The sequence below is a fragment of the Callospermophilus lateralis genome, chromosome 1 (genome assembly GCF_048772815.1).
Source record: "Callospermophilus lateralis isolate mCalLat2 chromosome 1, mCalLat2.hap1, whole genome shotgun sequence".
Classification (NCBI taxonomy): Eukaryota; Metazoa; Chordata; class Mammalia; order Rodentia; family Sciuridae; genus Callospermophilus; species Callospermophilus lateralis.
The window spans coordinates 51,073,273-51,087,179 of NC_135305.1; the positions used below are offsets into that span (position 1 = coordinate 51,073,273).

At 33.3% G+C, this 13,907-nt stretch overlaps 1 protein-coding gene across 2 annotated transcripts in view; it reads right to left on the bottom strand.

The window, feature by feature from the left end:
• Nucleotides 1-3,065: 3,065 nt before the first annotated feature.
• Grm8 (glutamate metabotropic receptor 8) overlaps nucleotides 3,066-13,907 on the bottom strand; it is a 724,606-nt gene continuing 713,764 nt past the window's right edge. For both annotated transcript variants that reach the window (XM_076862113.2, XM_076862107.2), the window contains 2 exons: nucleotides 9,431-9,677; nucleotides 3,066-3,540 (listed from right to left, as the gene is read on the bottom strand). In XM_076862113.2, the coding sequence (XP_076718228.1) occupies nucleotides 3,491-3,540; nucleotides 9,431-9,677 (297 nt within the window). In that variant the 3' untranslated portion in view covers nucleotides 3,066-3,490. The remainder of the gene's footprint in view (nucleotides 3,541-9,430; nucleotides 9,678-13,907) is intronic.

Sequence of the window (13,907 nt, forward strand, 5' to 3'; positions counted from 1 at the left end):
TGAGAATTCATTGACATAATAATTTCTCCTTAAAAAAATCTTTTCTAAGAACTGTGGTCCAATTTTTCTTCATTAGTCTTATATTCATTAAATGAGAACCATAAAATCAAAAAGAAACATTTCTAGTGATTATGAGGTGTGCTTTTACAAAATTTGGTATTTTTTCACTCTTTAAATGTAGTTGATCCTTTTGACTACTTCTTTTTAAAGACGGATGAATATATTGATAATAAAAACAACAAAATGATACAAATTGGGATGATTACATAATTGTAAAAGTACCATTTCTTCTACTTGCTGGCTGAATTAAATATCAATGCTGATTAATACAGTTTAGAAAATTAGCAATATTATTTCTAGATTGTTAAGAAGTATTGGTAAATAATGTAGAATATTGATTTAAAAGGGAAAGAAATAATTGACAATTATTTTGTTCCTAGATTCTTTTTAATATGTTAATTTAAATTTTAAAAGTAAGATAATGTTTCAAATTCTCCATAAAAAATTCTGAAAAGTACTAAAAATAATTTAATTAATCTTTCAGTTTCTATTCATATTCCAATGGTCATCCTCAAGTTTATATTTATGAGAAGTTTTGCTTAAAAATAAAAAATTAATATTTTAAAGATCAACAATCATCAACTTAGACAACTTTAAGTATTAACAATTATCAGCTAATTTTTTTTTAAACGCTGAGATCCGATTTGGCCCAAGGTCACACTAATACATCTCTCATTGTCTACAAGTGACATTTGCTGAATATTACCTTAGGCTACATTTTTAGCATTCCCTCTGGCATGCTGAGATTAGATGTGACATTTCTTGTCCAGAATAAAACACAAGGTCAATTCTACAGAATATAATATTATATTTTTTGTGCAACTTTGCATTTGCTTATCTATACAACACAGGCAGTTCATTTTAAAGCGCAGGACTTATGAACCACCACCCAGCATTTGCTAAAATCCTTCTCACAGGATGCCACCATTGTCCCAGCCTATCTGACTACCTCCCTGAACCCTCAGCAAAATCCCTGAGAAAATAGCCACAGTGGAGGAGAGAATTCTTCAGCTCCTGCTATAAAGAGGTTGAGGAAGATTCCTCCCACTTCCTGGGGAGGGTGATGGTTTCATCAGCAGAGTTTCCCTCTGAGACAATATTATAAAGGATGATTGACTCACGCAAATCCACAAGAGCTGTCATTCAATTCTGTTATATGAGTTAAATAAGATTTTGTATAACACCAAACAAGTTCAATTATTTATAAAAAATATTTGGGAAAAACAACCCATTGGTAAGTTTGTAATAGGAAGAACAAGTTTGAAATGTCACAAATCATGCTTGGTATTTTATTCTTCTTCCTAAAATCTTAAATTTTAAAAAATTATTATTATTAATAATAATAATAATAAATAACCCACAAATTGGCCTGAGAGCTAGCTTTGCTCTCATATTAACCCTGTCACACCTCCTTACCCTGATTAGAGTCAATTAATACATAAAAATATACTTGAGTTTTGTTTTCAGAATGAAATGCAAGGCTTGTAAAATTCAAACAGTTTTATCACCTAAACACATGGATACTTAAAATCAGGTCAAAATATTTTATAAACTACCAATAATCTCTAATAAGAAGAAAACTGTCAATTTAAAAGTTAAAATTATGATTTTAATTATTTCTTGGTATGGCTATTGGTACTGAACTACATGGTACAATAAATATGCAGTTTATTTTGCTTAGTCTAGGTCTTTTTTAGAAAGGCACACCTAGAAGTGGGTTTAGGATTCTGATTACAAGATTGTGTTATCAGTAATTCAGATTATCTGAGGACGTGAAAATGACACCTCTACTCTTTGATTTAAATATTATCTAAAAGAATAAATACTATTAGGAGAAACTCAATAAAAGGTCAATTAATACTCATTTCCTTCTACCTGTTGCAGTATGTCTTCCTAGGTATCTAGGACATGTGGTTATATGTGGAAGGAGCCTGTGCTGCGCTATTTCAACCATCTCTATTAAATAAAGTGACTGTTAATATCTGGGTTGAAGCTACAGAGCACAGATAGCTCTTTATATCTATAAGAGGTGCAATGAGCCATCCAAGCTAACTCAGCAGAGAGAACATTTACTAACAAAATGATTGTAGAGACCCATTGATTTGATGGATGACTGGGATTGTATGGAATAGAGGAGCCCATGACAAAAATGGTAACAGATTTGAGAGCCATTAACAGGCTCCTTTTATCTATCCTGGCACGGTTTATTAGTATGAGACAGGCTCCCTGTTTTCTCTCTCTTTAATGATACTGTTCTATGAACCAATGAATGTTTTCATTTGGAAAATAAGAAAGCATTGACATGTTACTTGAACTGTGGTTTCTTTAGTGATGCCAAGGGAATAAATATGCTAATTCCGTGTTTCAGAAAATGCACTGGGTAAGGCCCATTACTTCACTGATTTCAGCAACTACCAAGCCCAGGTGAGAAAAGGTTAACACCACATACCAGGGAGCATTTCACTATGCAGAAGCTTTGAATTAGAAATGTAATGTAGAATTTCAGTGATGCTTTGATATACTTCTACATGGGAATTTTTCATATCAGATTCTGTGAAGGAAAGTTTAACTCATCATTTGTTAATTATAATAACTTGAAGCAATTTACCTCAAGCTATTACTTGATTCTTCATAAAAGAAGCAGTTACTATGAAAAGCTATCACAGAAATCTGGAAATATTCACAAAATCTTACACAAGCACTGCCTTTTCATCTATAAATAAAAGACAATTTTCCATATATATATATATATATATATGTATATATATATATATGTATACACATACATACATACAAACATGGCGATTCCTTGGATACCAGGAAGGGCCTAAATACCAACAGAAGTTCCAACTGGAAAGAAGAGCTTGCCTTAGCTTTAAAACTGGAACGAAACAACTCTCAACATTTGCAAAACATTCCTTTATTATTAGAAATAAATTATTTGTATAAAAAAATTGCATGCGTCAATCATTGCATTTATTTTTTAGCACAACCCAGGGCTTCAATCCGGTCAGCCATTACAAGAAACAGACTCATCTTATACAAGTTGAACAATGAGGGACAGGAACGGGAGTTCTCACAATCACAGAAAAATACTTACAAGAATAACATCAGACATGGTTTATTTCAACAGCATTTTTTTTTTCACAAGCTAACATTAGTTTTCCTTTTGTGATTTTTTTTTTTTTTAACTTCTCATGAGGAAGCAATACTTTAGTTTGACACTCATTGGTTGTGTTTTATAAAGCGGGGTTTCTTCACTCCCCGTTATTGATACGTTTGGCTCATGGCTAATTTTTGTTCCTTACAAGACTGAATATTGATTTGATTGGTTGTAGTCTATGGAGATCTCCAGGAGTTAGTTTTTGTGGTCTCATGTTCATTGTTTAAGATCACATACCATATTTCTTCAGATTGTCATTTCCCTGTTTCAGATTGAATGATTGCTGTAGCTGATATATGTTGTCTTGGTAGAGGAAGCTGTTGGGATAAATTAGGACAAATTAATAGCATACTAATAAATTATTTTATTGATATAATTTTAAAATGCAAATCTGTGATGATAGTTTTGTGATATCCAGTTCTTAAATCATATTATTCATTATTTTTAAACCACCTACTAGGAATCCAATGATCATCGAGATAAAAAGGCAAGCAGAAATTTTAGTCTGTAAAAACTACTAGTCTCATTTCTCCTTTCCTGGAGAATTAGCAGAAAAGTAAAAATGTAAAATGGTAATTTTTAATAAGTTTAGGTAAAATTATATTTAACTGTAAATTTTGACTAACAAAAATTTACATGTATGTAAAATAAAAGAACAGATAACTTATCTGTCCTACCAAATTAAAAAAAAAAGTTTTTATAGTCTACACCAAAGACCTCAATTCCTTGGGTCTGATCTGATAACCAAGTAAAGGTTAAATAAAAATAACTCAATATGAAATTATTATATGTTATATGAATATAACATATCCTATTCCCCACGACTCCTTCTTTTTTCATTTTAAAATATTTTTTAGTTGTAGATGAACATAATACCTTTATTTTATTTTTTTATTTATTTTTATGTAGTACTAAGGATCGAAACCAATGCTTCACACGTGGTAGGCAAACATTCTAACACTGAGCTACAACCGCAGCCTCACCCACAATTCACTCTTTTATTAAATAACAGAAGCTCATTCCTATTGAACACAAATACAGTACGATATGGAATGTTAGAGGAAAAAACTTTTTATCCTGCTTTTCGGCTTTGAATACACATTCGATCACAATTATTTGTTAAGAACATCTTTCCTACTTTTTAATTTTAACAAATACAAATTTAGTTCCTTAAAACTTGAAAACAAATAAAAAAAGAGAAACCAGTTTGTGAAATGGTACCTCATTTCTGGAAAATACTTTATATCTTCCCATCTGTTCTACAGAAATAAAATTTCTAGCAGTTCAAAGTTTAAGTTTTAATAGAGTATCAGATTATGTAAAATTAAATTTGTGAAGGATGTATAGAATCTCTGACACCAATCACAAATAAGCTGCTTTTTTGTAACACACACACACACACACACACACACACAGATTAATTCACTGTGCCTTGACCATGAATATATCTTCCATTTAAAAATAAACAATAATTTTATATTCTAGAAATGAATGTGATAAAATGTCAAGTACATACAGTATTTGTAAACATTGAAGTAAGTATGTGCTTTGGCAATACATATTTTTGGTTTGTTTTGGTTTTATCCAAAGGATACAAATGGAGATGTTTAGAAAATAAATAAAGACTCAAAGAAGGACATTAATATTTAATTGTTCTATTACTGACTTGCTCTGAAGTAAAAGTCATTATTGTAAGACTATTAGATATTGATAACAAAATATCCTGTTTCAAATTTGTACTCATGTTTAAATCACCAGTGAAAATAAATCCACATACATAAATTCTTTCATATTTTTGAATGCTATAACTAAATAAATCTGAATCCTAAAACTCAAACATGATGTCTTATTTTTTTCACTGAAATTTAAGAATGAATAATCATATAAAAAAGTAAAACATGTTTGTATTTCAATATATAAATCCAATTCAGAGGGAAACAGACTTTTAGAAAATAATTTAGTTCCTGAACAATGAATATGACTAGAAATCACATAGCTAATCCTCTGAAATAATTGATAATCAATCCTCATTTCTTCACCAGTGATTGACCTGACAAGTTCTTATAGACATCAAGGTCCTACAATGTCCACAGTCACTGAAATTAACACACGGAGCCCAAGAGTGCAAATCATAGACATTCTCACTGATTTTTGTCATTGAATATTGTGAGTTGTACAACAAAAACAGCCATAATTTTCTACATTGCTCATGCCTCAAGGTTGTCATTGTGATGCTATAGAAATGAACTAGACATAAACCTGACTTTATGTTATCTTCTATTTTCTACAAAATGAATAACACATTGGGTGTTTGTGAGTACACAGGAAAATGATGTCTAAGGGGGAACAGAAGTAGTTTAGAAGAACCAGTGTGGAGTCCTATTTTTCAACTCACCCTGCCCAAAAGGTAGGATCTATTAGACTTGTTGGACATGAAGGGAAGCAAAATGATTTTTACATTTGGTGCCTTTTTAAATTTTTTAAATTTATATAATGCTCTCATGTGCCTCCAAATTTCCTTGAGCTCTGTTTTGAAGGACTTTCATATAACCTTGTAGACAAAGTGGAGAATAATGATCATATATTAGAAAAAAAAATCGATAAAAGTATTCCTCATCTTCTCTACTATTCAATATCATCAACAATATCTGAAAATGAAGAACACATAATTATACAATTTGTAGAAGTCAGAAAGGAAAAATCATGATTAAAGCAGAGGAACAAGAACCAGAAAGACCTTGAAAAGGATGATATCTGAAGATGTCATTCAACCTATGATGTTGTGGGTCACACCATCTTTAAAGATAATTCTAATTTGGAAGTTCTGTAGCTAATCATTGATTCATTTTTATTTTTTGAAAATCCAAAGTAATTTTCAAAAAGAAACATGGTATAATTCTATTGAGAATGAGATGATAATTCATAGGAAATTGGTGTTAATTTTTCCATTGGCTCTAAAAATTAAGTTCTGGAAATTTTTTTGTCAAATTTTTGTCAACATGAAAGCAATGACAAGGAACCAACTATGATTAGCAAATTCCTGCTTGCATCTTTATTTCAGATGTTTTAAAAAACAAAATGGATTAAAGATGCACAGATGAATTATTAAGGAGACTTTTTACAGTGGCAACAAATATGCGTATGTGAAAATCAATTTCTCAGTATAGCAATGATGACTCTCCTTGTGTGTACCACACTGTGTTCAAATGCTAGAGAAAGCAAAATCTACCTCCAGTAGCAGCTGTTTTCATAACTTATTCATGAACACAGCTTAAGGAATACTACATAGAGCATTGGTTAATTGGGTAGAATTGGCAAAATTCATATTTACCAACTTGGTTTCTAACTTCCTTCACACCCTGTTCTGAAACAACATGTCCTTTTTTTTTTTTTTTTACATAAAGTGTAGTAGATTGCAAATTCAGCAAACTGATTTTCTTTCCAGTTTCATATTATTTATGTTTATTCCATGAATTTTGAAAACTTAAATCTTGAACATGTGACAAGAATTTTGGACATGAACAAGTCACATTTAAGATGAGTTTTTGAAATTTGAGGACTCATATGGCTCTGTGACCATGAAAGAAAAGTGTTTTTTTATATGTCTAAAACCACAACTATTTGGTCAGAAAGAAAAAAAATCCCAATAATGGAATTATAGCCATAATCATAAAAATCTTCCACATATTTACAAAAGAAAAAGGGCTGCCCAAAAATAGTTATTGAATTCCAAGATACTCTTTCCTATTAAGTGCAGAACAATGTAAAGGCAGCAGTGATACCATTACATTTATCCTCTGGTTGCTTTATAGTTTACAAAACCATTTTTTGTATGTCGTAATTTCATTGTAGTATTGATGACTTAACAGAAGTTTGGCAGCAGAAAGTGTGAGGACACAGCAACATGGATACGGTTCTTCGGATCATTGAGAACAGACTCTACTTGTTTTGAGAGGAGGTATTCTAAATGTGAGGAGGTGAGGGGCTTGTTACCCATAATCCAATGGCAAAGCTTGGTTTTAAAACACACTAATCCACCCTTTTATCATAGGATGGTCATGTAAGTACACAAAGGCAGACTATGATGACCTGAGGTGGGACTATGGGAAGATGTGAAGGTTTCATACACTGTATCTCCTGAATGTTCAAATTATTATCACTTTAAACCAATTTACTTCAACCTAAATCACTCCTATAAAAAAAAAAGACCATGCTAAAGTCTCCAAAATACCATTTGCCTTTGTCCAGGCAGTCACTGACTGTGTCTTGATCTATCCTTTCCACTTTCTCTTACCATACAGCTCATTACAGGCTTACCCTCCAAACAGACCTCATGTTTGAAATCTTTCACATTTATTTTAGAGAAAGTAGAGAAATGATTGCAGGCTATGTTATTTCCATTTCAACATAAAGAGAAAATAACACAAAGAAAACAGGAAATGTTGGAGATTTATTTTTCTTTTAAAGAATCTATTTATTCTTTTTCTCTTCACCATTTTCTATAGGTGAGTCTGGGATGACTGGTATTTACTTCACTGGAAGTTTGATCGTACCTATTTAAAACTATGTTGCATCAGTCTCTGGGTTGTTATTGAAATACAGGTACAATGGACTCTGAGAAGTCCCACTGAGAGGTGCCAGTGTTCCAGTGTGTCTTTGCCAACAGCAGTTTATTGGCATCCTGCAATAGGTTTTAACTTCCTACACTGTTGCTTTCCAGGTAGAAAAACAGATAAAATTCTGCCCTCAAATCACAAGCATTCTACTCTGATGCCTTTAATAGTAGTCATAATAGTAGTTATAATACATTTTTTGCTAAGAGCCAAAAGAAGCCCATTATTAGCAAATTGCCTAGCTCTAATGAGAGATGATTATAACAATTTGTTACTAAAATCCATCCTCATTGCACCTTCTCTCCCAGTTTCTCAAGGTTGCATGTTGACAAGGGAGAACTGGGGGAGTATTTGTGGAATTCTTATAAGTTTCCTTTCTCTAAAAGTGGCTGAATTTGGTATCAGTGATCCATAGATAATCTTCCTAGAGCCAACCTGGCCAATAATTCCAGGTCAATGAGTTTAATTAAGCAATGCTAATAATCTGATGCTAGTTTTATGTATGGGACATTGAAGTGAGCAATGCTCACCTGCAAATCTTAATACAAGGGGAGGAAACCATTGAAGATCATGAGTTTCTAGAGTAATTAAGTCAAATAAAACCAACTCTTAGTCTTCTATATTCAGTGTTAACAGTACAGTGAGCAGGGGATACAGCCTGCTGAAGGAAACTGAGAGGAATAGAGTATTTTTGCATATTAAATACTGATGTTGTATTCTCGAAAGACTGAGGCCACTCTAATGTAAAGACCTCGGCTTTCCTTTTTTGATGGGGCAGACACCTATAGAACCTAGTAACATAAAGTTTACAATTTTTACTATACTCTACTTTTTGCAATACAGATCTTCAATCTATTTGCTACTTTCCCACAGATATGAAGATGGACTTTCATGGATGAGTTAAATCCTACTAGATCAGCCTGAAAATCAGTATATTGTCATCATGTGCTCCTTTTAGGGTGGTAGAAGGAAGGAGAAGCAGAAGGTAGGTGAGGAAAGGAGAAGAGGGTGTGATTGTAGCAAGGATTTATTTTTCATGGTCATTGACTTTCAGAGAAAAGCTCTAATTCTCAAAACCTATCCAAGAAAGGAAATTGAGGGATGCTAAAAGAAGAGGTGAGACAAGTACTAACTGTGATTTAATTAAACATATTGACTAACTAGTTTTCTCATCTCCCTAAGGATCCAGATGACATCATTTATTTATGGAAGGTCTGCAGGGAGTATGCTCCTTTCAAAATGTAAAGAGTAGCCAATATTGAATCCCCCAAAAGGTTAAAATATTCCTAAATGTCAAAAGATCATTTAAAAATGGAAGATAGTTCCAAACATCAGGCTCTGTAACTCCTCAAAAGAAACATCTGAGTGCCATGCTTTACAGAAGGATGTTTGCATTCTGGTGACAGCCAATCTGCTGGCAATCATTCATTTCTCAAATGGTTCTGACTGTTGTGGTGGTCTCATGGTGTGTGGCTACCTCCATGCCCCCAGAACCATGTAGCATAGTCCCCAAGACTAGTAAAAGAATATTCAACGTACATCTATCAAGGAGTGCTCCCGCTCTTGACCATCTGAAAGTCTACGGATGACTTACTGTTGGTTTCAAGACTCTCACAGAGTTCGCTTTTCACCTCGCCATTTGGTCTGTCATTTCCTTTTTGGATCAGTTTGCTTTGCATGGTGGCAGCTGTCACCACGGCCTTGAAGCTCCTCTTGCGTTTTTGAACATTCTGCTCTGGATGAAAAATTATAATATAAACCTTGGGCATATAGAGCATCCCCAGAGACACAGAAGCACTTAAGCTCATGGAAACAGTAAGTGTTGTTGTCTGGATGTACATCTGAGGGGAGAAAAAAAAGAGAGAGAGAGAATCACTGTAGTTAAGCTTGACTAGTAGGAGATAAAGCCAATAGCATACCATTTTCTACAAATTACTCCAGCTTCTCTGTTAAAGGTGCTCTAGAAACTACATATTGAAATTGCATATCTATATCCCAACCTGCAAGTGTGTGAGTAAGTATGTGTGTAAAGTTTATTAAGCCCAATTCCTTAAAACAAATAGACCAACAACCAAGACTCTGGAGCTTTATTTCCTTTGGGGATCATAAATAAGCTACCTAAGGAAAGGGACAAAATGAGTCTGACATAACACTAGCACTTTATTCCACATGGTCTTCCTCAGGAGATGCCAGTGAGTCAAATCCTATTCTTGTAGTAGTACTTACCCCAAAGGGTAAATTGAATAGAATGAAAATAGAGACTGGGAGTGGAGAGTTCTAGAATATCATCACTGTACACCCTTGCTTAAAAAAAAAAAAAAATTGTGTTTCGTTTTCACATCATTACTTAATTCCAACCAGCAAACCTGATAAATCACAGGTAAGCTGTTAGGACCTGATACTGTAACAGCCCCTCTAAAGAACACAGAACACTTCAGAGGTTTCACAAGGATCACATCATATCAAAATGAATGCAGGTGTTTTTACAAAGTATATAAGACCTTCTTCCTCTAAGATTTGACATGTACTCTGGGGATAGGGTCCTGGTTACGGTGTTTGAAAATTCTCTCTCTGCGTTCATTCCCACTGAAATCACCTGCTCTCATGCCCACAAGAAGTCTCTGGAAATTTTTTTCTTTGTATAGCCTGGAGGTTAAGAAGCTGAAACAAGCTTAAAATCACTGCTTTGGGTTTTTCTCTCTGGTATGGAAAGAAACATGAAAATATTTTAATCTTTAAAAACTAAAACAGAAAATCTTTATTCTGCATTCATTTTTCATGTCCTGAACTCAAAATATAAATTACCCCAAAAAACTTAGGACACTGAGTCAACAGAGAAACCAGGTCCTAAGTCAGTGAAAAAGAACCCCCCCCCCCCCCGCTTTTTCTCATGTCTACAATCCTCATTCATAGATTCACTCACTTGAATACCTTCAAAAATGAAAAGTAGCCAATTTTCATCTGGCCATCCTGAAAGCCAACCTAATTGTTTCCTTTTCAATAAAGTATTTTAAAAATTTACTCCTAAAGATAACTATCTGAATCAATATTAGTGGTTCCTTTTTTCCTAGAGGAGATGGTTTCTCTTAACAGATATGGCCTTGAGGTCAAAACTATCTAAACTATGAGGAAAAATTCCTGCAACAGTAAAAATACTTTCCTTATCTGTGAAGTTATGCTATGCATATCTCTGAGTATGCTCATCAATTATCTATCAGCAATGCTCTTCTCTGTGAGGATGGGAATACCTTACCATAAAGTGATTCTTGATTGGGCTGTTTCAAAATTCACCTACTCCAGGAAGTATTCCATGATAAGTTGTATCTCAATTATAATATTTCATTTTATTCCTAAGCACTAATGCATTAAAGTAAAAATAATGGAACACTTGCTAATGTGTAACTTTATAATTATATATGTTTATATGAACTTTGTTATTAATTTATATGAAATGTATAATCAAAATATAAAATTCTTTAATACAGGTAGCCTGTATTTTTCCTTCTATATCCCCCAAGAAACTATGCAAGATTCTAGAATAAGTAGTTGTTCAGAAATTTCTCACTAATTTTAAGTATATGAAAATCTTTAAGAGTCCCTTGATATACACAAATTATAGAAAATAGGCTTCCTATAATGTCCCTCTCCATCATATGGACATCAGTAATGGTTACCATAGAGAGTTGTGACATTTTGAGGAAGAAACAAAGTTATAAGGTGTAAATCCCAGACTCTAGGGTAGGCTCACAGATACCAACCCCAGTAGAGATCTGATTCAAATACATTCCTCACGAAGTGGAAAATTACTAAGTTTTGACATCTCATGCTACCTGCCAGTAAGTGAAATCCCATATCAAATTCGTGTCAATCAAGAAGGTCAAATGGAATGCAGATGTGTGCCTTTAAACCACAACATTCTCCCTAAGGTTTGCTGTCTACTATTAAGTAACCTATTAAAATGAGTATTCCTAAGCTTCTCGTGTGCTTGTTAATCTTCTTTGAACTTCAAGGCAGCAGTGCTGTAAAAAAAAATCTATGCAGAGGAAGGGCATGAAAATAAGGAAAGAGTGCTGAACCCACACACATAAATATTCCAAAGCCCCTTGAATGGGTAGACATCAGTTTTGTCCCATCAGACCCTGCCACATCAATTTAGCCTAAAAACAACAACAAACAAAATCTACAGGTGAAATGGTGATGAAATGAAGGGAAAAGTCATACTGAATTTTTTATATCTTAATTGATAAGTCTTCTGAAAAAATATGTAGTACTAGTCCAAATAGTACATAAATACCTTTATATTTTTAAAATCATAAATTTTCCATATTCAGAATAATTTTGGGACTATATGGTAAACTTGAATCTTGCTAAGTATTAGGAATGAAAAAGATTCTGGAATGCTAGCTTCCTCATTAAATGCATTACTGCAGTCTACTTTTTTGGCAAGCCAACTCTGTTAAAAAAAAAAAAAGCAATAAACATTGACATGAGAATCAAGCAGTACTATGCTAACTATACCAAGCTCTCCATTAAACACTATACTTATAAATTACACCAAAATGCTGATCTTAATTATGTGATTAAACTCTAAAACTTTTTAATGTAAGTTTAATACAAGAAAGTCATCTATGCAAAATCATACCCTAAACTCTAAAACATTATGGTGTCCCAGCCTTTGTCATAAGGCCTTGAACCATGAACAGAGTGAGTTTTTGAACTTCATCTTTAAATACTTAATGAAATGAAAAACTCACATATGTTGTAAACCCCAATGAAAGCAACAACATCAAAACTAACAACACAATAAAAGTGCCTCCTATCATCATTCTAGACAGACTAAATCCTTCCTAGCATGAATGATAGGATTCTTATGGTCTTCCATATTAAAGAATGGAGGGATTATATTTTTAAAAAATTGAAAATGAGCACTGACTGAAAAAAAAAAACTCCCAGAAAACCGTATACCTTTTAAAAAAATTCTAATTACTTGAATCATAAAGTGAAATAGCATATTCCAACAGACTTGCCTGGGTTTAAATCCCAGCACCATCCCTTACAAAAATTTTAAAGATAAAGAAATTTACAGATAAACTCTCACATTGACTTGTAGGTGCTAAAAGCCTAAGCCTACCAACCAAGCTATCATACAAACTCTAATAAAGATTTCCTGGTAATTGGACAAATCTGTGATTTTATTTTTCTCTCTGGCGTTTAATTTAATATCTATAAAATGGGGTAGGGTAAAACTTATAGAGGATTTACATGGTGGGATGACAGAATCTTTCTAAAATCTCTTGTAAGCACAAAATAGTAGCTTGACAAAGACTACTTACTCCTTTAACCTTGAATCTGAAAATACAGTAACAAAACATTCTTCCAGGTGTGTCGGCCAAAGCAGGACCAATTAGCCAAAGATCCAAACCAGACAAGTTTGTTTAATGTAGAGCTGATAGCTAATTTCTAACTGATGTTCAGGAAAGGCCTTTGTAATCTCACTTCAAAGTAAACAGAATAAAATTTTGTCCAAATGCCAACTCTATTTGCTGATGACAATGCCATATTCAGTAGAGGCTATATTCCTAGAATTATACAACAGCTCTGTCTCAGAATTACAGGCCAGCAGGATGCAGAGGAGGGGATCATATCATTCTAACTCACATAAGTTCATTAAGACACACTGAGGAAGGAATCTTCTCTTTTTTTAAATATATATTTTATTTTTTTATATATGACAGTGGAATGCATTATAATTCTTATTATACAGATAGAAAACAAGTTTCCATATCTCTGGTTGTATACACAGTATATTCACACCAATTTGTGTCTTTATACCTGTACTTTGGATAATAATGATCATTACGTTCCACCATTATTAATAACCCCATGCTACCTTCCTTCCCCTCCACCCCCTCTGCCCTATCTAGAGTTCCTCTATTTCATTCTTCTTTATGAGCCTCCTCCTGCCCTATAACTCCAAAACACTCATATGCAGAGAAAGAGGAATATCTGTTCTATCACATCCTTTGTGGCCTGTCATTTCTTCTGCCTTCATGCCCCATGGACATTTTGAA